The sequence below is a fragment of the Crocodylus siamensis genome, chromosome 1 (genome assembly GCF_052110815.1).
Source record: "Crocodylus siamensis isolate JL-2025a chromosome 1, ASM5211081v1, whole genome shotgun sequence".
Lineage (NCBI taxonomy): Eukaryota > Metazoa > Chordata > Crocodylia > Crocodylidae > Crocodylus > Crocodylus siamensis.
In genome coordinates, this window is record NC_143395.1 from 293,089,776 (window position 1) to 293,115,658 (window position 25,883).

At 41.2% G+C, this 25,883-nt stretch overlaps 1 protein-coding gene across 1 annotated transcript in view; it reads left to right on the top strand.

Annotated features, from left to right (window-relative positions):
* OCA2 (OCA2 melanosomal transmembrane protein) overlaps nucleotides 1-25,883 on the top strand; it is a 416,292-nt gene that overhangs the window by 168,957 nt on the left and 221,452 nt on the right. The window contains exons 11-15 of the mRNA XM_090031667.1: nucleotides 13-78; nucleotides 1,046-1,102; nucleotides 3,241-3,365; nucleotides 9,484-9,622; nucleotides 23,045-23,177. Of these exons, the coding sequence (XP_089887793.1) occupies nucleotides 13-78; nucleotides 1,046-1,102; nucleotides 3,241-3,365; nucleotides 9,484-9,622; nucleotides 23,045-23,177 (520 nt within the window). The remainder of the gene's footprint in view (nucleotides 1-12; nucleotides 79-1,045; nucleotides 1,103-3,240; nucleotides 3,366-9,483; nucleotides 9,623-23,044; nucleotides 23,178-25,883) is intronic.

The window sequence follows — 25,883 nt, forward strand, 5'->3', positions numbered from 1 at the left end:
ATTTGTTTGCAGAGGCCAAGCATGGTCAAAGTGGTGCAGTGGATTGATTATGAAACTCTGGCGCTGTTGTTTGGAATGGTAATTAAAATGCATCTTTTGCTCTAAAACTGCTGCAGTAATTGTTTTTGATACTTCACTGTTACTTTTTATTTTGTTAACAGTGCTTTCATGGAGCGATGCCATGCTGAAAATTTGGCCCCTTTTGGGTGTCTCAGAATTGGAACCACTCTGAAAATATTCAGAGTGTACTCTATCTGTCTCTTCATCTGTAAAATGGGGATAATAACACATTCAAAAGATCTATGAGAACTATTAGCGAAAGCCTGTATGAGTGCCAAGTGTTATGACTGTCATTTATCTTATTAATTTTGTTTACTCAAAATCTTCCTCAAACTAACTCTGCTAGAGAGAGTGGTTTTCCTTTGTCCTACACATCATTGTATTTGGAGGTGGAATGAGAAATGTACAGACGAAAGCACTCATCTAACCTGGCTGTAATAATATATTTATTTTTCTGCCCAATCTTATTCCTAATAAGCTGTGTTGTCTAGCATTAGTGAAGCAAGATGGATGGTGTCAGGCAACTTTCCAGAATTATGGAAAACATGTATGTAACTTTCTAGAGCTAATGTCTTCTGGATCTTACAGAACAATGCTGAAGAAAATATGCTAATGGATACTCTTGATTAGTGGCCCAGGGTAGATATCTTTAGCATATATTCCCTGCCAAGTAATTAGGAATGGAAATCACTCCCAGCGGGAGGGCGATCACAAGGTTTATGCACCACTTACATGTGAAAAAGGACTGCTGCCCTTCTGCAGAAGGGTAAATTACACTGTAAAAACTAAATTTGACTTTTATTGCTTAGCATCCTGATGTTGGGGTCCTGGGGTTTCAAAAAAATGTGTGGGGGGGGTGGGGAGGAATGACCAAAATTATGATAGAAGTGCAGATTCCTTGGTAAAGCAACACACCATGGTATTGTCCTGTTGGGAAAATAATTCCATTTCAAAACAATTCTTTTTTCTTTACCTTTTTCTGTAGATGCTTCTGGTGGCCATATTTTCTGAAACTGGATTTTTTGATTACTGTGCAGTAAAGGTAGGTTTGTTGTGACACTTGCCATTGACTTTTTTTTAAACAGTATTACACTCTCACATTTCTTTCAGTGCAGGCTACATTTGTCCTGCTATGTAACATAACAATGGCTGACAGATAGATAACTTGTAAATTGTTTAAGCAAGTGTTTGAGAGAGCTTTTAAAGCTGTGGTGTGCAAATTAGACTTTTGTGGAGGACCCCTGGCAAGGTGCACTTTCCATGAGTAAATAAAACAGCAGAGCAAAACTGCCCACTGGATAGGAGTTGGAGCTCAATTCATGCAGTTTCCCATATAAACCTTGTTTACCTGAATTTTCTGAGAGTGAGAGGAGGGTAGAGAATCTGGATTTTCTTCCTGGTTCTGTCACAGATTCCCTGTATGATGTTTAGTAAAGCACTATTTATTGCTCTGCCTGTTTCCTCCCCTGTTAAATGGAAGGTTTTGCATACTACTTATCGGCCTAATGCAGCGGGGGACAACTTTTTTGGCAGGCATTCCACTAATTAGCCCAACACCCTTGCTGTGTAGCACTCCCATCCCTTTCTGCTTGTTTAGCTACTCTGTTTTCCATTCATTGCCCTGTGCCTCTGGCTGATTTGCTGCTCTGCTTTCTGCTCCCTGCCCTGTCTGCCTCTCCCTTCCTCTGTCTGCTGCGTGCCACTCACAGAGACTATCCATGCCACTTGTAGCATGTGTTGTAGGTGGCCACCTCTGGCCTAGAGAATATTTCCCAATGATGTTGCGCCATCTCTGTAAGTTTGTGTACTAATTAGGGCTGTGTGAAACAGCACTGTTTTGTTTCAACTTCTGTTTTGCCATTTCGAAGGGACACTGTTTCATTTTGTTGTTTCATTTCATTTTGAAGCACTGTTTTGTTTCGTCCATAGGCTATAATGGGGAATCATGAAAATGCCTATAACTTTGTCATTTCTTGCCTGATTCAGATGCAAATTGCAGGGATGGTACACCCCTCTGAGGGCGTGAAGGTTGCTTAGTTTCAAGGACTTAAGTGCAGGGGTTTCTGGGAAACTGCACCTCAAACTGTTCAAATCAAAACTCATATCACTTGCCGGTAGTGGCAGCCTGCTGTCATCCTGTGCACAGATCTGGGGGCCCATGTCCCCCAGGAGGGTTGCGGGGCTGTGCTGGACTCTTCCTGTGGGGTGTGGGTCCCTGGATCTGCATGCAGGATGACAGGATGCTGCCACTGCTGGCTGGGGCCAGCACCAGCTCCAGGCTTCCCAGCATCATCCTGCGCTCCCCGGGAGGAGTCTGGGACAGCTCTGCAGCCCTCCCAGGGGGCACAGGGTCCCGGATCTGCACGCGGGATGACAGCATGCTGCCACTGCTGGCTGGGGCCAGTGGCAGTACCAGGCTTCCCAGTGCTTGGCATGGGCTGTGCCCACCACCAGTCCCAGCTGGCAGCAGCAACCTGCTGTCATCCTGCATCATCTGGGGGGCCTGCACCTCCCAGGAAGAGTTGGGGGAAGCGATCAGAGAGCTGGGGGAAAGATCGGGGAGCTGAGGAATCCAACCAGGAACTGGGGGAATGTTCAGGTCCCTGGACATTCCCCCAGCTCCCCGGTTCAGTTCCCCAACCCCCTGTTTGATTCTCCAGTTCTCTGATCGCTTTCCCAGCTCCTCTCAGGGGCATAGGCCCCCAGATCTGCGCAATGGGTTTCAGCAGGCTGCTGCTGAAGTTTCAGTGGCAGTCTGCTGAAACCCCATGGACAGATTGGGGGCCTACACCCCCTGGGAAGAGCTAGGGAAATGATCAGAGAGCTGGAGGAAGCGATCAGAGAGCCGGGGAATCCAACAGGGGACTGGGGAATTGAACCAGGAGCTGGGGGAATGTTCGGGCAGAGATCAGTCTTTCCCCGCTCTTTGCCCTCCCTCTCCTTAGTTTCTGTCTAACTGCAGCAAGCCTGGCTTTGAAACTTGAAATGTTTTGAAACTTTCAAAATGTTTCAAGTGCCCTTATTTCATTTCAAAGTTCTTTCGAAGCCTTTTGTTTTGTTTTGACTTTGCGGTTTTGAGCTCGAACTGTGTCAAAACAGCTTTGAAATGAAACACCTGTTGAAATGAAACTGAAAAATTAGATTCAGTACCTTTATGTCATTGTTCTTTGTTTTCCTTAGGCTTACCGATTATCTAGAGGCAGAGTGTGGGCCATGATTATCATTCTATGTCTTATTGCTGCAATTCTTTCTGCGTTTTTGGACAACGTTACTACAATGCTTCTTTTTACTCCAGTAACCATAAGGTACTTTTATTGTTATGCTTTTGGCATTAGTCTATTGTAGATTAATGTTGCTGACTGGCATGTTTACAAAGCTATTGTTGTAAATAGTATATAAAGCTATATTTTTCAAAGGGTGCACTTTCCCTGTTTTGATGTTCTCACACATTTATCTCCTTCTGCAATTAAGTACATGTGCAAGCACTCTGACTTGTACCTGCATTTGAACTGCAATAGCCAAGGGTGTCAACTGTTCTATTGTGGTTGCAAATTGTTTTTGCAAGCAGGGTGGCTTTACTTTTTTTGAAAAACATCCCCTCATGGACTAGCTATGTTTATGTACAACTCTTCTTTATAACTGATGATTTAAAGAGTTCTAATTCTTCTAATACTACTGGCAACTGATGGAATTTTTTGTGTAGGCCAAGTGGTAAAAAGTGTGATTTTTAGAGAAGGCGGCTCTGAATTTTTTTACTAATTACTATAACATTGGTACAGCTCCAGATTAATTCCAAATATGTAGAAGAGTTAATCAGCATTTTTACTGAATTCAATTATTGCAGATTTCTAAAAATTAATAGCATACGTTTTGCAATCACATTTAGTCTGTGTGATTATAAACCACTGTTTAGGTTAAATTTAACCTGTATTTAACCAAGGAAATCCAGTTAATCCAGTTAAAGTTTTTTTAAGATCTGAGGAAAGGGTGATTTTAAATCTTACCACAAGTGATGTAACGCTTGTAGTTGTCATCATAGATTCATAGATGCTATCATATTTACATATACAGAATTTTATGATACATTTCCTATTAGATGTAGTTCTCAGTAGTCAAAATCAGTTTGCAAGTGAAGTTTATTGTAGATGGAGAAACAGCTGGTGAATGAAAGCCTCATTTGTTTTTTACCTGATCATATTTTCAGTAGATTACATTAATTTACTTTATTTCAGCCATTATTTTTACCGCTTAGGTAGTAGCTACGTGAGATGATTACTGAGGAGTAGACTAATTAGCTCCTCAGTATACATCTTGTGTCTACATGTGCACCCCATTTGACTGGAACAAATTAACTCTGTAGCAGGTTAGTACCTGTAAATACTGTACCTGTAAGCACTGTCCTGCTGTGGAGTAAAAAACTCTTCATCAGTATATGCATAGACGCTGACATGGCTAGCTGCAGCACAAGGGTGCTTCAGTGTGGAGGCTGCCTGCTGGCTAGCTCTACACTGGAGCACTCTCGTATCCTAGTCAGCCCCTCTGCAGCACATTGAGCAATGGGGGAGCAGGCTGATCCTCAGGGCCCTCTGCCAGATGAGGCTGCTCCGACCCGGCTCAATGTGCTGTGGTCCCAGGCGCATGTTCAAATGGTGCGCCCAGGAGCAATAAACTCCAGAGCAATAAGTGCTGAAGTTTATTGCTTTGCATTAATTGCACATATAGATGAGCCCTTAGACTAGGAAATGCTGGAATTATTAAACATCAAATGTTCTCTAGTTACGTTGCAGAATGTTTTGAGTTAAATATAATTGGTAACAGATTGAAATCTTAAAAGTCTACACACAAACTGCTGTTCATGTATAGAATTACTGCTGCATCTATTTATTTTATGCTAAATGATTTTATAAGCCTGAAATAGGGGAACAGCATCTAAGACTTTTAGTTGGATGATCACTATCTATACTTCTAAACTAGCAAAATAAAAATTCTACTCTAATGCTTTTTTATTTAACCCCCACCCTATTTTGGTGTTTCTCTGAAATAGTCATTCTTTTCTTATTATTATCTTTTTGCCTTACCTATAACTTCACTATGCTGCTCTATACTGTCATTGCCATGGAGATGAAGCTTGCAGAAAATTCTCCTTATTCCATGACCATAAGGTTTCAGACTTTTATCAATAAGGCATAAAATGTAATGTTCTTGTCACATTTTTGTGGTAAATAGATATTAAAAAAAAATATAATAACTATAACCCTCTTTAGGGATAACTTATTATATTTTAAACCATACTCCGAATGCCTAGATGTTTCCCTGTTTGAAATCGTCTGTTCATATGGGAAATTATAAAGCTTGGATAAATAAAGCATAATGGTTTAATCTGACTGTACAGCTAACACATTTTAATAATCCATTAATCAAAGTTTTTTAAAGACTGTAGTAAGGATTCTTCTTCCACAAAATGTCTGTACCCCATTAAGAAAAAAAGTGCTAAGGAATATAGAATCCACTGTTAAGCACTCAGAAGTAAAGCAACAACATTGTTTATATTGTACTAAATCTTAATTCTGTCCCTTGTGCAACTCCATTACAACATAGCTTTTAACAATATCATTTCATGCTGTTATTCAAACAATATTTTACTGGGGTTGGAGTGTTTTGTAGCAAAAATATTTTACTGAACATTTTTACTTTTGCAATCATAGTATATAGATGTGTAGCATTTTATAATGTTTTTATGCTTTTAAATTGCCACTATTTTTATTTTCATTGTGATAACCTAACTGTATTAACTAGAGGTTTTAAATTTTCTTTGCTTTGAAATATATTTTGAATAACATGGAGTTAGATGGACTCAGAAGAGCCTGTCCTGCTCTAGGGGCGACTTATAGCCGCATCCTAAACCAAGGAAGGCATTTGGACACTGTTTTACTTTCTTCCCTGCTCCTACACTGTTTACAGGGAAGCTAATTAATGCAACCATAAATACAGAGTAAGTCATGCTCCCACTGTTTCCTGGCTTATCTTCATTGTTGGTTATGTTGTGTGGGTGGCCACAAAATGATGGAAGAAGCCAATTCTTCACTTTCCTAAACTGCCTCCTTCCATCCTGGTTTAAGTTAAATCAGAGTCCTCCAGCATCCTGACAATGCTGTCTGGGCTGGGCTCCAGAGAGCTGTATTGGGCTGTCCCCTCTGCTCCCTGGCTGCAGCTTCAGCAGAGACTGCAGGTACAGTGGCATCTGCCTGGCTTGCTCCTGCTCCTGCTCCTCTCTCCTCCTCACCAATCCCTGCTGATGCAAGGATTCCCCCCTACCCTCTGCCTTACACAGACACCTCTCAGCATTAGCTAGCATACCATGTGCTGGCTATGGTCCATGCTGTGGGAAACAGGACAAAGGGAGACAGCACAGTGTTGGCTTAGGGCTTTTTGGAGCTTATCAGCCGGTAGCTGGTAATGTCCCTCTGTTCCTTCCATGGAAAAAAGTTGTTTAAGAGGAGGTTGACCTAGTGAGGGAAGCTTTTTTTTTCTTAATGGGCTGATAAACATTGAGTTAGGGGTGATTTAACTGTGTTATCAACTCCCTGCTGGTCTGCTGGGAGGGGAACCCCCCCTAACCAGAGCATCAGGCGGGGGCCTGGCCACACCTCCACTCAGCTCAGCACTGTTGAAGGGAAGGGAGGGCTGCTCTAACACCCCTAGCTTCTAGCCTGAGCCACTGCAGGCATGTGCCTACATTTCTGGAATGAAAAGGGAATGTCTATCCACCTCCAAATTGGTTCCAGCTTTGCAGGTTGGACCTCAAAGATTGAATCAATTCATCTTCAGGCTTTTTGAATGTCTGTCCCTAGCCCTTGTCATCACAATGGGTTTATCACAGTGGTACGTCTCCACTGCAGAGTAGTTGAACATAGTATAGACATACCTGAGCTTGCTGTAAATGCAGTAACTTGAGTAATAGAAGGAGTTTATCTGTAGGAACATGGAGCTTAGTATAGGTTAATTTACACTTGTGCTAAAGACCCTGCTCTGTAGACAGACTTCTTCTGGTATCACAGTCAGTTTTTTTTTTACAGCTAATTCAGGTTCTTCTACATCATGATGCAGTTTGCTGTTCAGAAATTCTGTAGAGTGCTGGAGGGAAGGTCCCTGCATTTTCCAGGAGTGGGATGTGATATGGGTTGTTGTGCATGGAACAGGAGAGGGTTGAGTGGGGCTTACTTTAGCAGCATGATGAACAGTCCACTCCCATGGTAGAGAAAAATCTCTCTTAATATATGGAGCTAATTAGGTAGAGGCTACTGGAATGTAAAAAACCAAAAAAAACCCCTGAAAGTCACTACTTTTCTGTGCTTGTTAAGTAGTCCAGGGGAACACCACTCATTTGAAGACTTCAGAGCTCATATGCACAAATCTACTAGTAGGGTCAGACCCAAATAGTTAAACTGGTATTACTCACTATCTGGAAACTCTTATTCTTGAATGTCCCAGGAAAGCATTTCAACACCTGCTTAACTTCAGCCTTTTTCAGGAAAGTACTAAGGGCCATGACACACATTAAAATTATAGTGTGATGAATGTGTTAATAGCACCATAAATGCACCCTTAAGGCACATGTTAAACTTGAAGCACATATAGGCTAAGTACAGACAGTGAAAAAGCCTGAGGCAAAATCAATTAATCCTTTGCAGGTTTTTCTAACCTGCAAAGATTGGATCATGAGCAAACATAACACATGTTTGCCCTTGTGGGAGGGGAAGCAGGCAAATGTGTATTCTGGTTAGGCCAGAATGTGGTGGTGGTGGGGGGTGGCATTCCTGCACACCTCCCAGCCTAGCACCAGATCCACCCCTGATAGGCTGTCAGGGACACAACCCCCTGCTGTTATTGAAGACCCTCCCTGCCTGGAGCTCTAGGCTTGCAAAGCTGGTCACCACGGCAGCCCCAGGTGACCAGGAGTGGGGTGGAAACAGATGCCCCCATCCCAGACTCAGCCTCCGGCATGGGGTCTGCACTGGGCAGGGATGTCCCATGGCAAAGGCTTTTCTCTGTGCAGCCCAGCTGGGTGATTTCCTCTGCCCTGGACCTGGCCTCTCAGCTAGAGGGGTGAAGGGCATGGGCTGGGGGGGCCCATGGCAAGGCCAGGGAGCTCTTTTACCTGCCTCCCCCCACCCCTGCCTGTCATGGCTGAGAGGCCAGATCTGGCAAGGGGAAGAGGCTGGGGCTATCCTGCTGCTAGGAGAAGAGTTAGGCTGTGGGAGGGGGAAAGCCCTCATCATGGGGTCCCCCACACTGTGCACACTAGCTGCCCCACCCCCTTAGCAGTCCCTATGCCACCCTGCCAGCTGGGTTGGGGAGCAGGGGCTCTGCTGCCTGAGCTCTGTGACAGCTCAGTGGTGGAGATGGCCAGACTTCACAGGAGCAGATAGTGGGCAATGGCTAGCCCACCTGCCTTGCAAGGGAGCGTGGCAGGGGAGGTGCAAAACATCCTGGGATGCTGGGGGACTGAGGGTTGACTTGAGTCAGGAGGGGATCTGGGACAGAAGTTCGATAGACTGATTTAACCTAAGTCAGTTAAGTCTGATACTACATGCATCCAGGTCTATCTTGAATCAGTTTTGGCCATTTGGAATCAGTTTATGTGCACTGAACTTCCATTCTATTACAGTTTTAAAATGGTTTCCAATCACTCAAACCATTTTATGTGTAATTTCTGACTTTAGCCACATGTTAAAAATCAAGCACGGGCATTAGGGCTGTCCTGAGCTGGCCTTTTAGTGTGCAGACTGTGTGAAATCTACTGTTTAGAAACACACTGTAATTCTTTCAATATATTATAACTTGGTGCAGTCAGTCCTGATGTTTACTGGGACTCTTTGAGATATCAGTTCTCCCCAAGGACTGTTTCTATACAAAACACTGATTTCCTGTATCTACCTGGTTTTGTGCATGAGCAGTTAAAGAAAAAAAGGTTGATTGATAATTTTTGATAATGAACATTTTTTTCTACTTCCCATGTTTTTAAAAAATGTTAGAAATACTCTTCCTCAACCTTATTTATTTATCTGGGTTGAGAACTGGTTGGTTAGATTGCAGCCTAAATAGTGAAAGTTCTATAAAATTTCATGGATCCCCTTTTGGGAACAGGAAGTTGAAATGGAAGGGCTCATGCAACTTTAACTATAATCCATCTGTTTGGGATTTTAAAAATTGTTTTTAAAGCTACGTACTGTGATTGCAAGCCATCTCAGTGGAATTGTAAAATTCATGTCTTAATTATTAATTAAGGAAGTTCAATTTTTATTCTTTGTTCAACAGTTTGAAGCTTCCAGTCAACATACTGAGTTTTATAAATCATTTAAGGTTTGAGGCAATTTAATTAAAGGCTAAGGAAGTGATTTCATTTTCTTCTGTGGACTGCAGGTTGTGCGAGGTACTTAACCTTGATCCGAGACATGTCCTGATTGCAGAAGTAATCTTCACAAATATTGGTGGGGCTGCCACAGCTGTCGGGGATCCTCCAAATGTGATTATAGTTTCAAAGCAGGAGCTGAGGAAGGTGGTATGTATTGAAATCCATTGTGTTTCTAAAAATAGATACAGACAGCAGTTTATTCAGTAATTTCGACCTTTTCTTCCCATGGACAGTCACACAAGCAGAAATTAGTGCACTGTTCTGTCCTGTTTTTATCATTAGTGCTATTAATTAGAATTAGGTGAATGATTTTTTTTTAATTATGCAAAAACAGGTGTATTTTGTAAACAATGTTTTTATATTTTTATGTCGCCAGGAAAAAATGTGTTTTCCCCTTATTTTTAAATCAGGATTGAAGCAGGAAAGGTAGGAGGAACTGAAAACTCAAACATTTTTATTAAAGTTTTTCCCATAAATTTCAAAGATAAGCATGCATACACACTCATACCCACATTCAAATCTTTATAAAAACTGTTCTGTCCGTGTACTGGGAACTATGGTAATGCATTGCCTAGTATAGGATCTGCCACAGAACGGTGAGGCTCAGACTGTGTCAATAAAATAATATTCTAACTATAATGGAGATTCAGAGAGCGGGAGATTCTTCCCCCCACACATCCCAGGCCTCAGCTGGTTGCTAGTTCTTGCCGATGTCTTGTTATCTCCACAGTGCAATGAAAGGTTTTAGCTTCCCACACTTGGTGCCTGTATTTGGGAACAGAATTGTTTCATTTTTGCTTCCTAAATGAGGCCAGTGAAAAGAATGTCATGATCTGTGGTCTATTGGACAGCAAAAACTCCAGGCATCTGACCATGAAACATCACTCATAGCCTCCCCTTCCACCCAGATGCTTTTTTCTTCCCCTGAGGTGGGAAAGCATCTGTGCTAAGGCTTTTAGATTCTGGGGAGAGCTGAAAGTCATGGTCTGCTTTCATGCTCCTCATTATTTTTCCTGTCACTTGGGACAAAGTATCTTCTTGGCGTCCCATGTTTTGGTTTGGGTACATATGTGCATGTGCAGGATGTCGTAAGTACCCCTTTCTCCTGCTCCTATTTTTCCTTTTAGGAGCTTGAGAGAGATCTCCATTGTTCCCCAGTCTGCTTGTTAGAGAGTCTCTGGGGAGAGAGCTCAGGCACTCTCTTTTTTTAGGAGACTGGATTTTTGAACCAACAGCAGGAGAGGAGGATTTTCACTTTAGGTTAGGCCCTGGCCCTCTGATGATGATAGAGTCTGTCTGAGTGGTTTGAATGTCAATTTTATCCATAACCCTTTCTGTAACCCCGGGATAGGGCTCTACATTGGGCCAGGGGTAGGATTTAGGTGCACTGATAAGCCCACTTTGTGGACTGGAGAGTGGGAGAGGGATTCTAATCAATCCCTTCCTGAGCTCCTGCTGGGGTGGAGTGGCTCTGCATTGCCCATCCTTAGTGCTCTGCTTAAAGTAAGTAACCCAGTCTAAGCCTGAAACTGGGGACACAGTTCCCTGCTGTTTATTTTGGCTGAGTCTTTAAAATCCAGAACAAGTAGACAATTAAAATTATGAAGAAGTTAAAGAAGCGCAGTGTAGAGTGAGTACAATGTCATATTAAACACCTGTACCGGAGGATGATAGGGAGGAAATTGCTACAAAGTTCTAATGTTGAATTAGTGGTTATTGAATTATGTCACTACAGCAATATCAAGAAAAGTCTCTTCTAATTAACAGTGTAGTTCTCAGGGACGGTGGGTGTGGGGGGGGAATAATGACATATATTTTGAGAAATGTTTCTAAAAGTCCACAGTATTTAATGAATGAGGTGTATTTTTGAAAACATCTGAAATGTATTAGGAACAAATCAAGAGCCCAATCAGATAATGGCTATAAAGTGTCTTAGTGTACTTTCGGTGGTGGCTTTAACATTTTGTCTGTTTGCACCTATTCAAGTCATCTAAGCTAGAGGAGGTAATTTATGTACCACACAGTGCATTTTCTTTAATACTTAGAAAATTAGCATTTCAGCAGTACCTTTAGAAACAGATATACTTTAAAAGTTTCATACTATAATCAAGGAAAGCATGTAAGTAATCTAATTGATTACTTAACTGTTAAGTAGTCAAATTATATATATTGTTTCTTGGATAGCACCTGATCTTTCTCAGAAGACCCAGTCTTAAAAATACTTATAAAAGTCTCTGGTATGTGATATCATAGCAAATTATGCCTTTATAACTCCATTTTAAATGAGGATACTAAATGGAAACAACCACAAAAATATTCAAAACACTTTCACTTTCTGGATTGGTTTCAAATATATATCACTTAAACCAAATTAAAGCTTAATCACAGTAAATGAATGAATGAGATCCTACAAAATAGTTTTCTTGTCTTGCCTATTCCTAAGCATAATCCAACCCAAGTATTTACTTAAAATTTGTAACACTTCTATACTATGCTTAAGTCAAGTAAAATGTATTTGCTTTTAAACATGTTTTAATGTAAACACAGTAAATCACTATGTAATATTACCCAAGCGTTTTAGATTTTAAAATTTTGAAACAGCCCCAGCTTCCCAATCACCCACAGCATGGATGCAGCTTGTGATTCTAGGGGCTTCTGAATTTTTCTCCTTGATGCTTTCATTGCAGTGTCTTTTTTTAGCAGTTTGAATTTCCTTTTCAGTCACTTCTGAGGGAATATTTAATGTCTTTCTTGGCTAGTCAACAGAGAGAGTTTACACAAGTACTCAGCACATTCTTGACACTTAACCACAGCTATAGGAGTTTTGAAATTACTGTCTTTTTATATCTGAAGTTCTGTTGCACCTAAATATGCCACAGTATGCTTAAATTTGGATACCAGTTAGACATAACCAGAAGTAATTCACAGGTGAACATTTGCCTTTTGGCTGGGATGGTAAATCTTAGACTGGATTCTGCCATTTTTAAACCAGTCTGTGTGCATCAAACTTCTGTTCTGTTACAGGTATAGATTGGTTTCCAATCACTTATACCAGTAGAGGTGTAATGCTTTTACCGACCATAATCCATATTACCACTGTGTCTATAAAAACACATGCTCATTCTGAACTTTATTGATTTCAACTGAGCTTGCACAAGCTTAATGCTATATATGTGATTAGGTGTTTTACTGGATTTGGGGCTTGTATGCTTGTAGGCTAAACATGGATTTAGTTGTAGATAGTAATTTAATAGATTAATTTAGCTGGAGAGAGTTATTCAGTAGGGCCAGAAACTTCTCAGTTCCAAGTCTGGGCAGTCTTGTGTGACCTTGGTTTACCGTACTTAATATCCATCTCAGTTTCCTTACCTGTAATAAACACTTCACAGAGTCAGAGGCCTGCCTAAAGCTCTTTGAAGTGAATGGGATCCTTTCCAATGAGTTCACTAGGTTTTGGGTCAAGCCCCTTTTAAGGATTAATACATTCTTTGGATAAGAACACATGCACATTTCAAGGTGTTTCAAAAGGATAGTAGCTGTTACTTCTAATTTGTATATGTGAACGAGCTGGAAATGGTACAAGTATAGCAAAACAACTTTAACTGCTAACACTCTTTCATCTAGTGTTAAATCTGGAGCGATTCTGCTACATATGTATCATAGGCAAATTGTGCACACGTAACAATTACAATGCAACAGAGGCTGTCGAATGATGTTCCCCGTTTGAAATGGCTCCAAATATATGGGCGTCCATGATCTGTATCAGTGATTACAGTGAGTGCATCTACATGTACTATTAAGGTGATGTCATAAACTCTGGCACAGTTTGCGCAGGAGTTAATTGGTCCTGGGTGAAATGTTTGCATGTGCACCCAGGACCACAGCAGTTTCAGCTGGGGTGGAGCACCCCCAGGCTGGCAAGGGGCACAGCTGAGGGGTAATGTCAACCCCAGGCTCTGTGTGTTGGCAGAGGGAGGCAAAGGGGCTGGCTGGGGCACAAGGGTGCTTAAGTGTGGGGCTAGGCAGCAGGTAGCCCCTGCACTTAAGCACCCTCATGCCCCAGCCAGCCCCTGTTACCTTCTATATATGTGTTTCAGCTAATGTAATTACTCCACCATAGGCTAGTACTGTCTCTGAGCCATTCGAGATGCAAGGCAGCTGCTCAAAGTGAATGCAAAGCACTATGATTTTTATTTGTTGGCAATTTTACTTCCAATTTTACTTCAAATGACTATAAAAGGTGCAAAGGACTGAGAGGGACAAAGTAAGTATGGAAAGGAAAGATGATGTTTTTCATAATACGTATATCATCTTATTAGGGATGTAAAGAAAGATCTTAACAGGGTCACAGAGCAAGCATCTCTTGATTTGCAAACAAAAAGAATATGAAATGAATAAATGTGCAGTTCTTGTAAGTAAGACATTTTGATGTTTAAACAAACTTTCATTTTTGCCTAGTCAGTTTGTCTTGTTCTCTGTCACTGTAGCACTGGAAACCAGAGACCTTTTCATAGCGATGCCTACTTTTATAAGACTGCATAGGAGTATAGTTATCACAAATTGTTCATCTTTTGGATTTAAAAGCTATTATTCATTGTGATTCAAGATTAATTGGGTATAGATTATGACAAACAGTAGCATTTGCAATCTATGGATAACAATTACTTGTTAACCTGTGTTGCTTATGACTGAAGCACTGCAGATAATAGTTTAAATTAGTCTATAAAAGCATTTTAAGTCTTGGCAGATTATAAAATAGTGGACCATAAAGTAACAGTGTCACTTAATTTATAGGATTTTGCTGAGTTATTGGTTGATAGCTGTGTAAAACATCCAATTGCTTTATAAGACTTCAGCTCTTTCTTTTATTTCTACCTTTTCAGTAGTTTGCCCTCAGAAAAATTCAAGTTGATGGGAACACCATGCTGCTGACTCTGACCTTAAACTGTTTGTGTCTGCACATAGCAGAAGTTACAATGGTTCAGCATGGTTAAGTGGCAAAATATGGGGGAATTCATTATTTTCTAAATAAGACATTTTTTCACTTAAATTTACTGGGTCATTATTCTTTCACCTGCAGCTAGGAACAGTTGATAGCTTGTGATCTCAGAAAACTCCCATCATCTTAGGCACAAAATCATGTATCCATCTCAAAAACAGAACAAGTAGCTATTTTTTTTTGCCAAGCATTCGAGTAATGTCACCTGCCTGAGCATTTATGCAGCATTTTGGGTGGGTTTTGCAATCTATGATGAGACTCATAGACAGTGCTATCACTACCTGGTAGTGTTTAAAGCTAACTCCAGTATGTAGTGATCACCAGGTTCAGTAAATAGTTGTACAATGAATGAGAAGAAGTAAGCAATAAACTTTATTGTTGGACTGCAGGCAACTTTGCTAGACACTTTTTCTCTCTCCCTAACTTACTTGCACTACTACCTAAGGGACCAATTCCCAACTCCCTTAGTCTCCTGTTATGGGCCATCTCTAAATTATGATTGCTATTACTACACATACAGATATATAAGCTGAAGTTAAATCTCTTATTGCAGGGCAGATATTAGTTTTTAACACCACATGAAAGAAGTGTTTGCGAGCTTTCATATAGCAGTCAGCATTTTTGAACACAACTTCTTCAGGAAATGACACTCTGAATCATGCCAGGATGAAAGTATCAGATATAGGGAAGAAAGGAGAAGAGGGCAAGATGGTATGTGCAGTCCAATGTCATGTGAATTGGCATCACTAAAAATAAATACTACAAACTAAGCTATACGTAAATAGTTATGAGACTGTCAGATAACTTATTTTAACATGGTTTTAAACATGTATGTACTATTATATGTATGTTTAACAACTTTAAAAAAAACCAGACAAAAACTGGATTGACTGAAAACCAGTTATAACAGATTTCAAAAGTGTTAAACCATTTCCATGTTGGGGTTTAAAAAGCGTCAAAAGGTGCTGAGTAGCACATTTTTAAACATGACCTATTTTCCTGTTTGGGTATGGTAACAGAAATATTTCCTTTGTTCTTCTTTGTTTTGATGTTCTTGAAATATAAAAGAAAGATCATTAGATTAAAAGTAAGGTATTGGTACTCCTTGAGTATGCAAAAAAGATAACATTGCCATGAATCTGTCAATGCATTTATTTCTAGCCTTGGTGATTCAAGATATATATGACCTTAAAAAATTCTTTGGACTAGCAGTGCTATTTTGGCCCTAGATCAAGATTTAATTCTAGGATTTGTGTGCCTATATGTAATATTCTCTCTTGGCCCTAAAACTGCAGACTTGTCCTCAAATTTATTTGTAAGGAAGTAAATTTCAAACTTCTAAAAACCTTAAGAAGAAAACTTGTCAGAGAACAGGAAGATCCATTATTTTAGGAAAATAGCATCTTCTCTGGTATGAAAGAGCAATGTTTGAAATTTTATTTAAATACATAAACAAAAATCTTTCTAGAGACATGCAGACAATAGAATTTATAGGGTATGATCTCCTAAAAAAACCCCATAAGATTTTCTTTGTCATCTGGGAAGTAGGAGAAGTTTTACAGAATCAGCATTGCTTCAAGTAACAGGCATTTTTGGCACCACATAGCATTTATCTGACAGACTGAAACCTCCCAAAGGAAAATTATTTGTAGTCTGTTGTGTGAGCCAAATCTATTTCAGGCTATTCAAGAAAAAATCATTACAGAAATTAATGTATTTTTTTGCAGTATATAAAAGACACCCAGGCCATTTTATATTGTTTTCTGAAGGAATAAAAAGGTTAGATAGTCGTTTGGCATTGATTTGTATGTCCAGTTAGATTATTCAGTTTAATCTGAATAATCCAATTTCTAAAAGGTAAAACCATGGCCTAGACTATGTGGCATTCTATGAGTGGTAGTAAAGGCGTGCAAGACATGTATGTCTAACAGCAATATGGGAGAGGATGCATACATCTGTAGGAAGACTACCTCCCCTTCACAGGCAGGAATGGTAGAGAAGAATGTGGAGCAGTTGGGACCTGGGGCTTACCCTCAGTGGGATGCATCTGTGTCTATTTGTATGGGACAGACTCTTCCTAAATGTACTTGTGGTGCAGTCTGCTCCTGTGAAGTAGTAGAAGGATCAAAAAGAAGACTGTGGCTTCATATGATCATGATCCCATTTTTTACTTGCTTCAGCATAGGAAGGTATTACCCCTTACAAAGATACTGCAGGCAACAACCCGTGTCTGTGGAACACTTTCTTCTTTTTCTCTTCAGGGATATCACAAAAGTCTCTTCTGGAGGAGTAACAGTGAGGCCAGCATGCCTGGGGCAGCTGCCACACACTGGGTCAGTGGCAACTTCCGTCACGGTTCTGCAGCTGTGGATGTTTCTTTCCAGCCCCCTGCTTTCTGTGCCCTAATTATGGCAGTGATCTCTTCTGCAAGCTCTGCACAGAACGCTAGTCAACTGCTGGCCGCCTCTTTTGCCTATTTTTCTGATTATACCTATTATAAAAGTTGCCTACCCAGTCCTGAAGAGTATCTCCTGAAGTGTCAAGGGAATATAAAGCTGTGGACTGTGAGCTAAGAAGAAAGCAGTGCACACTACCTAGTGCGGCAGATGGTGAGTTGTGTGCCACCACAGGAAGATGCCTTTCTAGGATTAAGTAGGATAGGGATGATACTAGACAATTACCAGCCTCCAGAGAATTGCAAGGAGTAAGATGTTCTAACTCACTAAGACTCCTTTTTCACTGTGTAATTTAGTCTGATATGAGGAGGAGTGGGTGAGGAAGTTAGGAACGTAGGACTGGGAAAGGACTTCTTAGATTACCAAGTGAAGTGCAGTCTCCTGCTGTTGCAGGCACCCTGTTGTACAATACTTTTCATAGACAGATCAAGCTCCATTGTAAAAGTAAGTAGGTTTTCTGTATCCACTATGCTGACTGAAAGACTGCCTAAATTTCAGGAGGTTGGCCTTTTTTTTCATTTAAAAAGATTCCAAAGATAAGGCATTTTGGAGCTGAACCAGATCATGAAACTCAGCTTAATTTCTGAGATGCTGTTCAGCTTGAGGAAATACTGGGATGGGACACCAGAAAGGATCAGGCAACTTTTCCTTAGAGATGTTGTCCACACATCTTCACTTTTCAGGCATGTGTATATCAGGTCTTATGCCCTGATGTTGAATCTCAAGGATAAAAGCTGGTTTTATCTCTTCAAAATACGCATTAGCATGCTCAGCCCTATCTCAGTTCAATTTCTTTCAGCTATCAATCAAACCCTGAGGGCTCCCTATCAACGTCAGTATTTTATTTTGTTTTCCTGTTTATTATGCTTTTCTTTTTCATATAGAAAAATAGTTTTGTGAGTTTCATATAAACATTTCTTATTTGTATTTTTCATCTGGGAATTCTTGTTCAATTTTTGTTCAGTTTTATAATTGAACAGTGCAGACATTGAAAACCAAGAGAGGCAAAAAACTTTGTAAATCTGTTTGTAGTACATTGTACCCATGTACCATTTTCTTATATTTTGTCAAGTTTTTATAATGTATGAATGTATCTGATTATCAGATACTTAGGTGTTTCCTGTGACTTTTCAGGTACCTGTTCTTTTCTTTTCCAAATTAGTAAGCCACCTCAGCAGCTTTATGTCTGGGTAATTTTACAGAAAGCTGCTATCAGGAGATTCCATCTGGATGCTGTCTTTCTTTGCACTGACATGGATATATTGCTGTCACTTTATGGAAAGACTCAAGTGTATTACACTTTTAGAGCCTATTACATATCAAAACTATTTTCCTGATTCTAATAGTTCTTGACTATTCTGACAATCTGTATGGGTCATCTGTTCCTCATGCAACTGTATCTTAGTCATTTTTTATCTTGAGGATAAGGATTTTTTCCACTTTGATTTAGGCTTCTTGCTGTACCTTCTGTAACTACAGATATCACGTATGTGAATCACTTTCAGATTCTTGGCTAACTCCTATCATTCAGGAATTCATCAGACCTCCCAGTTCTGAAACTATATAGAAACAGATGTTGCTCTTACATGTTTCTTGATCTGTTTCATTCCACCTGGATAATTTTTGTGTAATTTCAGAACTTTGGTCAGTTCTATTTTGAAGGTGATCTGCAGGATTCCTATGACGGCATTTTTTTTGTCTTCTCTTTCTGTCCATGTCTTTACAGGAACAGGCCTGTATTATAAGCATTTAGGTAAATACACCTACTTTCATATTAAGTTTATGTACTGTATTTATTTGAATCCAAGATAAGGTTTCCCCCACCCCAATTCAACAGGAGGAAAAAGCCCCCTCATCTTAGATAACAGTAGAAGCAAGGAGAGTTCAAGCAGGTTCTGATTCTGAGCCCAGAGCTGGAGTTGCAGCCTCTACTCTGTTACACCTTTGCTCCCCACTTTCACTGCTCCCTCCTGCCTCTGCCCCCCACCCATCCACTGCCACTGGTAATCTTCCTTCTGCAGCTCCAGCTGTGGTTGGGGCCCTGCTCCAGTTCAGCAGCTTTATGCCTGGGTGATTTTATAGAAAGTTCCTATCAGGAGATTCCGTCTGGGTACTGCCTTTCTTTGTACTGACATTGTTGTCACTTTATGGAAAGGGAGTCAGCCTTCCCTGGCTTCCACCCTGCTTTTCTGGCTAGGTTCTCTCAACCTTAGGCCCATTATAACTAGGCCTGGTTTATGAGCTCCAGTCTTCTTTGATTCGGGGTCTTCAACCCTACTTTTGACTTGTGGGCTATGGCCCCTGGTTCTCTTGGCCTCCAGTCATCTCCAGCTTATGCGCTGTTCTGGCAGGACCCTAATCCTTATTGAGCACCACTGGCATCCTACTATGGCCTCTGCACACTTCCCTACAGCCATCCCAGCTCACCGGCCTAACTCCAACAAACACATAGGCTGTTAAACTTTCCCTTCCCAGAGTACAATGCAGTAAAGGAAACAAAACAGAAAAAGAAATACTACCACTTTAACAGCTGTCCGCTCACCTGGAGTATGCAGATGTTACAGGAGGGGCTGGGATGCTATTACTTCTCACAGGTTCATAGCATCTGAGCTGCTGAGGTTTCTGAGGAACACTAGAACCCCCCCGTGTCACTGTATGTCTCAAGAGCCTCTTGCTCCACTACCCGGACTTCTGCCTTTCTTCCCTCCCTCTGTCTGGCTTCTGGCAGGGGCTTAAATGTCTGAGGGCCATTTTGGTTGGCCAGTTGTCTGCCTTGTCTCACTCTCCACAGAAGCGTCTCATCTCTTGATAAAAGGACAGTCTCCATGCTGGCAACTCCTTTTTCCTAAAGGCATAGGACCCTGGCTCTAATTAGGACCCTAATTAGGCAGCTCTGCAGTAAACGTCTCATGTAGGCGCTCCCACTGTATAGTTTATTAGTCTGTGCTCCCTGCCTTGGGCATTGCTATGCTAACAAGACTATGCTACTTTTGCTTCTAGACCTAGTTTGATCCAGTCTCTGCACAGTGCTGCCGTCTGCTATGTAAACATAATCCCCAAATTTTTGTACAGCGTTTTTTATCACAACATGGTTCTTCCTTCCAAACCTGACATTGTGGTTGCTATCAAAATATTTCCAGTGTCTACTTTTGGCAGCCTTTGCCAGCAAGACTTTTAATTTAAATAAAATAACATTATATAAAGAAAAAGTGGCAAAAAATTAAGAGGAAAAATAGCAATGACCATTTAAAATACATGAATGAAATTTTCAAAACCAAACTGCAATGTCTCAGCTTTCCTCTCACTGAAGTCACAGGATATTTACAGTTTACCCATTGACGTCAATGGAAACAAAATTAGACTAATACAAAGCACTTTATAAAACCCTACCCTAAATGTTGAACATGAACTTTTCCACCATATCATAGAACCATATCAATTAAGGGCTGAAAGGGACTTCAAAAGATTAACTGATTCATAGACAGTAGGGCTGGAAGGGACCTCGTAAGATCATCAGGTCCAGGCCCCTGCCCAAGGGGCAGGAAGTCAGCTAGGATCAAAGAATCCCAGCAAGATAGGCACCCAGCTTTCCTTCAATTCTTAGGTTGCTGACTAGATCACCCCCTTGGGCCAGTACCAGGTTCAGAAGTGCCTTACCTCTTGTTGGCCCATAAACTTCTTGAGACAGGTAGGGCTAATCTGTGCATGTGAGGAAGTAGTTGAAGTCTCCCATGACAACCATGCACTGAGAGCATGAAGCCTTAGTCAGTTCCCTAGCAAATTTATCGTTCAGTTCTTGTTGCTGATTTGGAGGTCTGTAGTAGACTCCTAGCATTCTTTCCCCTTCCATGTTCCCCTCATATTCTAACCCAGAGGGTCTTCAATTGTCCTCCATGTGTGCCAATCTCCACTTGTAGATCACTGAGTCCAACTCCCTTGCTCTGGGCAGGACTAATGCTGAGATCAAGTAACCCCAGTAAGATGTCTATCCAGTCTCCTCTTGAAAACTTCCAAGGCTGGGGACTGCACCACCTTCTTGGGAAGTCTGTTCCAGATTCTCGTCACCCTTACCATAAAGAAGTTCTTCCTTACGTCCAACCTGAAACCATCCTCTAACAATTTATGGCCTTTGTTCCTTGTTCTCCCTTAGGGCACCCTAGTGAACAGTTTTCTTCCAACTCCTGATATTCACCACTTACATACTTATAGATGGCCACCAAGCCCCTGTCAGTCTTCTCTACCCCAGTCTGAACAGTCCCAGATCCCTTAGTCTTTCCTCATATGGTTTGTCCTTCAGGACCATAATCATTCTTGTGGCCCTTTTCTGGACTCTTTCAAGATTCTCCACATCTTTTTTGAAGTGCAGCACCCAGAATATGACACAGTACTCCAGCTGGGGTCTCACTAATGCTGAGTAGAGAGGAAGTATTACTTTCTTAGCCCTGCTCGTGATGCATTGGCTAATGCATCCCAGTATATATGGATTTGTTTACACTGAGTGGTTCTACATGTGCTATTAAAGTGATGTGATAAACTCCGGCACAGTTCATGCCAGAGTCAGCTGCTCCCAAGCACAGCATCTGCATGTGTGTCTGGGACCACAGCAGTTTGAGCCAGGGCAGGGCACCCCTGGCTGGCAGGGTCCTGGAGGGTCAGCCCTGGATCTGGGCGCCAGTGTTGGGACTGGCTGGGGACCATGGGTGCAAAAGTGTGGGGCTAGGTGACAGGAAGCCATTGTACTTTAGCACCCTCATGCCCCAGCCAGGCCATCACCATCCACATGTGTGTTTCAGTGGAGTAAATTACCCCACTGTAGGATAGTACTGTCCCCAACTGTACTATCCTACAATGGAGTTAATTAATCTACTGTGCTCTAATAGCAGTGCATGTATAGATAACAATGCTTTACTGTGGAGCTAGTTAGTCAACTTGCAGTAAAGTGCATGTGTTGATGAAGGCACTGTTCCACTTCATTCTTTAATTCAAGGTCTTTATCAGATAGTAAGTATAAAGAGCCCCGACTGAGAAGATCTGTTTAGTCATGTGCTCTGGAGCGATCTCCCAACCTGCCCCCATGGAGCTTTGTCAGCTTGCCGGGAGCACTGAATTGGTGCAATTATGAGCCAGGAGCTTTTTCTGGTGGCAGGCAATGGCAAGAGGGAGAGGAGACATAGAGGAGAGAGAGCAGGGGTGACGGAGGGGAATCACCCACCTGCTGCCCAGGACTGAAGTCCCTGGGAACAGGGCAACAGACCCATTGGGTCTTCAGAGCTCAGAGGGGCTCGGAGAGAGAAACCCTGGCTCCACATTAATTGGCTGTGGCTGATGGGCGATTAAGCCAGTGGGACAGCAATTAACGGAGAAGTGAAAAAAACCCACTCAGTCACTGAAGTTCCAATCAAGGGACCCAGAAAGTGAACAAAGAAGGAGACAGAGGAGATGCTGTTGGGGCTTGAAGGGTTTTTTCCCTTTATTTTTTTTGTTTCCTTTATTTTTGCCTGGTTGCACTGTCCACCCGAACAAGTGTCAGCTGGCTTTGGGTCGGGGAAACCATCACCCTCCTGGCTTAATTAAAAATAATCAGAGACGACGTGGCAAATGAGATAATGGGGCAGGAACCTGACCCGATTCTGTTGACTGATGCCCACCCTGGTACGAGCGAGGCAAGTGGATGCCCTCAAGACACCAGGCCCCATGTCCGCATCCTGACAGTTGCTATATGATGTTTCTGTTGTAATAAAATAATATTGTTGGAATAGAATGTATTGTAGAATCCTGGTTTAGGATGCAAAAAATACTTATGTTGTTACCGGTTGCAGGCAAGAAGCCAAGCTGTCAGTTGAAGCCAGGTTTTCTGATGGGTTACTATTTATATTAAAAAGTGAAAAAAAAGAGTAATTGAATATTTTTGGGTTCATGTTTATCTTGATAGTTTAATTTACTTGAAACTGGGGAGACACAAAAACTGCTATAGCTGAAAATTGCCAAATTTTGGGGGGTACATATGTATCAATCACTGAATAGTTAAGCACATATAGTCAATTTTTCCCCCCTTGCTGTTAATATAGGAAAATAACTGATCTGTAATTTAAAATTGTATCTTTTCTTTCCTAGGGATTGGATTTTGCAGCATTTACTGGACATATGTTTGTTGGAATTTGTCTTGTTCTTCTGGTCTCCTTTCCTTTTCTCAGACTTCTTTATTGGAACAAAAAACTTTACAACAAGGAGCCAAGTGAGATTGTTGGTGAGTTTGGGCATGGAATAATTTTTTTATAGCCATTGAGTTGTATACATAGTAACCATCAGATTAATGTCATCTACGTTAATGTTGTTGCTCTAGAAATGAATGGTTCACAGCCTCCTTCTGTTCCTGAAAGTTAGTGTTTTACCAATAATTTGATTTAGATTATTCATTTTTATTTTTTTCAAGTCATGATTTTCTTAGCTGTATATATTTTAGTTAAATGGTGAGAATTATTACTTACTGACTGCATGAAGCAAACTATGAATAATAAGGCAACTTAAATAATAAGGCAATATTAAATAAATGTAGCACTGTTTGTACAATTTAAGAGAAATGGAATCTTTTTCATAGTGCTAAGAAGCATTATTGGAATATAGACTATTTAGTAAATGCTTTTGTGAAAGATGAACGTATATTTATTTTTGGGTCATTATGGCTGTAGGAGGGGAAAAATTCCAAGATATGCAAAGCTAACCCAGATAGCACTTGCACAGGATATTGACTCCTGGTCTTGTATTCTGCAAACTCCCTAAACTGCCCAAAATCTAAAGTTTCTACCCCTTTAAAGGTAGATACAAGTGGGTTCAGACACAAGGTTCATTTATTGCCATCATATTGGTAGCTGCATTTCCTTGCCTGTCTAACCCACAGGTGGAAGCTACCAGTCATCAATTTGTTTTTGTCTGCAACTGTAAAGGAGTTTTCTGCAGGAACTATGGGAGGCTGCGCTAATGTGCTGTAATTACTCTGATGTGCTTTGACATGCTGTAATGTAGATTAATCGAGTCTGCTGGAGCATGGTAATGACTACACTCCTGCCAGCCTCCACTTCTTTTGTATCAGCATGCCTGCGCTTCAAAGGGTAGTAGGGGCATTTTAACTAAAACTTGTTTGAAGAGCTTAGATAAAGCACCTCTGCCACCATTTTGAAGTGCTGGGACCCTGATACACGAGACACTCCTGGTGCTTTAAATCAAGGGGCTCTGGGAGCCCCTCTAATTAACCCTCCCTCCCAGCCCAGAGCATGTGTAAAAACTCTCTATGGCTCTATGACTTGTTGTTCTGGTTCTTTAGCTCTTTCAATTCCAACCTGCTTTAGCTAGCCTCATCTATTCTGCCTTTAGTTTCTTCCTGAACCATATATGTCAGTGCTAGGATCAATTTTGACAGTCTGGTTGCAAACTTGGGCATCTTAGTAAAAGTGTAGGAAAAGGTAAGACTGCTTAAAACCTGAGTTTAATGAGGATATGGGAGATCTGTCCTGGCTTGGATGCTTTTCATGTGACTGATATGAAAATGACTTTTCCTTGGTGGTGAATCCTACCTCAGTAGAATCCACCCATCGCCAGGGAGATCCTGCCTGAATCCCATTGTGGTTTCAGACCATTCAGAGGTACTATAGACATGATCTTTGTTGCTAGACAGCTGCAAGAGAAGTGCCATGTATAACAGAGAGATCTTTATAAGGCCTTCGTGACCAGACTGAGGCCTTTGATTCAATCAACAGAGAGGCTCTATGGAAGACTCTGATGAGATTTGTGTGTCTGTCAAAATGTTGTTACCACCACCAGACTTCTTTATGATCACCTGACAGCAACCATCCTAAACAATGGCTTGAAAACAGAACCCTTCACTATTAGAAATGCTAAGGCAAGAACTGGAGTTAGGCAAAGATGCATGATTGCACCAACAGTTTTTTTCCAGCTATATCACAGCTATTTTGCATCTCACTGCGTTAATAGACTTTCATCTGGAGTCAGCATGCAGTATCACATGGACAGAAATCTCTTTAATATCAACCAGTTACATTCCATATCCAAGATAACCAACACCTCCATTACTGATCTTCAGTACAGTGATGATTGTGCTGTGTGTGTCCACTCATTTGAAGATCTCCAGGTCTCCCTTGACTGCTTTTGTGAAGCAAATGAAATGTTTAGATGCACTGTCAACTTCACAAAAACCAAGATATTTCATCAACCTACCCCAAACCAACCTACCCCAAACCAAGCTTCTCCCCTACATATTACAATTAGGCAGCAGTCCTCGGAGAATGTTGAGCATTCCCCTGACCTGGGTAGTCACCTTTTCCCAAAAAGTAAACACAGGTAATGATATTCAACTGTGAATAAAATCTGCTAGTGCTGCCTTTGGATATCTCCAAAATCATATCTTCTATGATCATAACACCATGACCAAAATCAAACTTCTTGTCTACTAGGTTGTTGTAATCTCTACCCTTTTGTATGGGTGTGAAACCTGAGCAACATGTTGGATATACCTGAAAGCTTTGGAATGATACCATCAGGGAAAGAGCTGTGACCTGAATTCACCAATCTTTCCTTCTGGAATTGTATGCCATGTCTGTAGCCAAACAGGCAGATCTCAGATTTGTCTCTTCAGTCATCTCTGGATTCAACAATGACTTCCCTGTCTACTAGAAAACTGTCATTGTCATATCAAGGGCCTACTGCTGCCACTGGCAACTCTTACCTGGTCTGTATCAGTCCTTTTCACTTGGACTTGTACACTGTCCCATAGGCTTCTTTCACAAGGCAAGGAAGGAAGAAATTCCACCATTTAGAAAGCTAGCTTTTGCACTGGCACTTTGTTTCAAAGGTGGAACAGTGCCCTTTCAGTACGAGATACTCTTCTATAGTAGTCAAAACCAAAGGCTTCATGCCTCTCTTTTTTAGGAAGTACTAA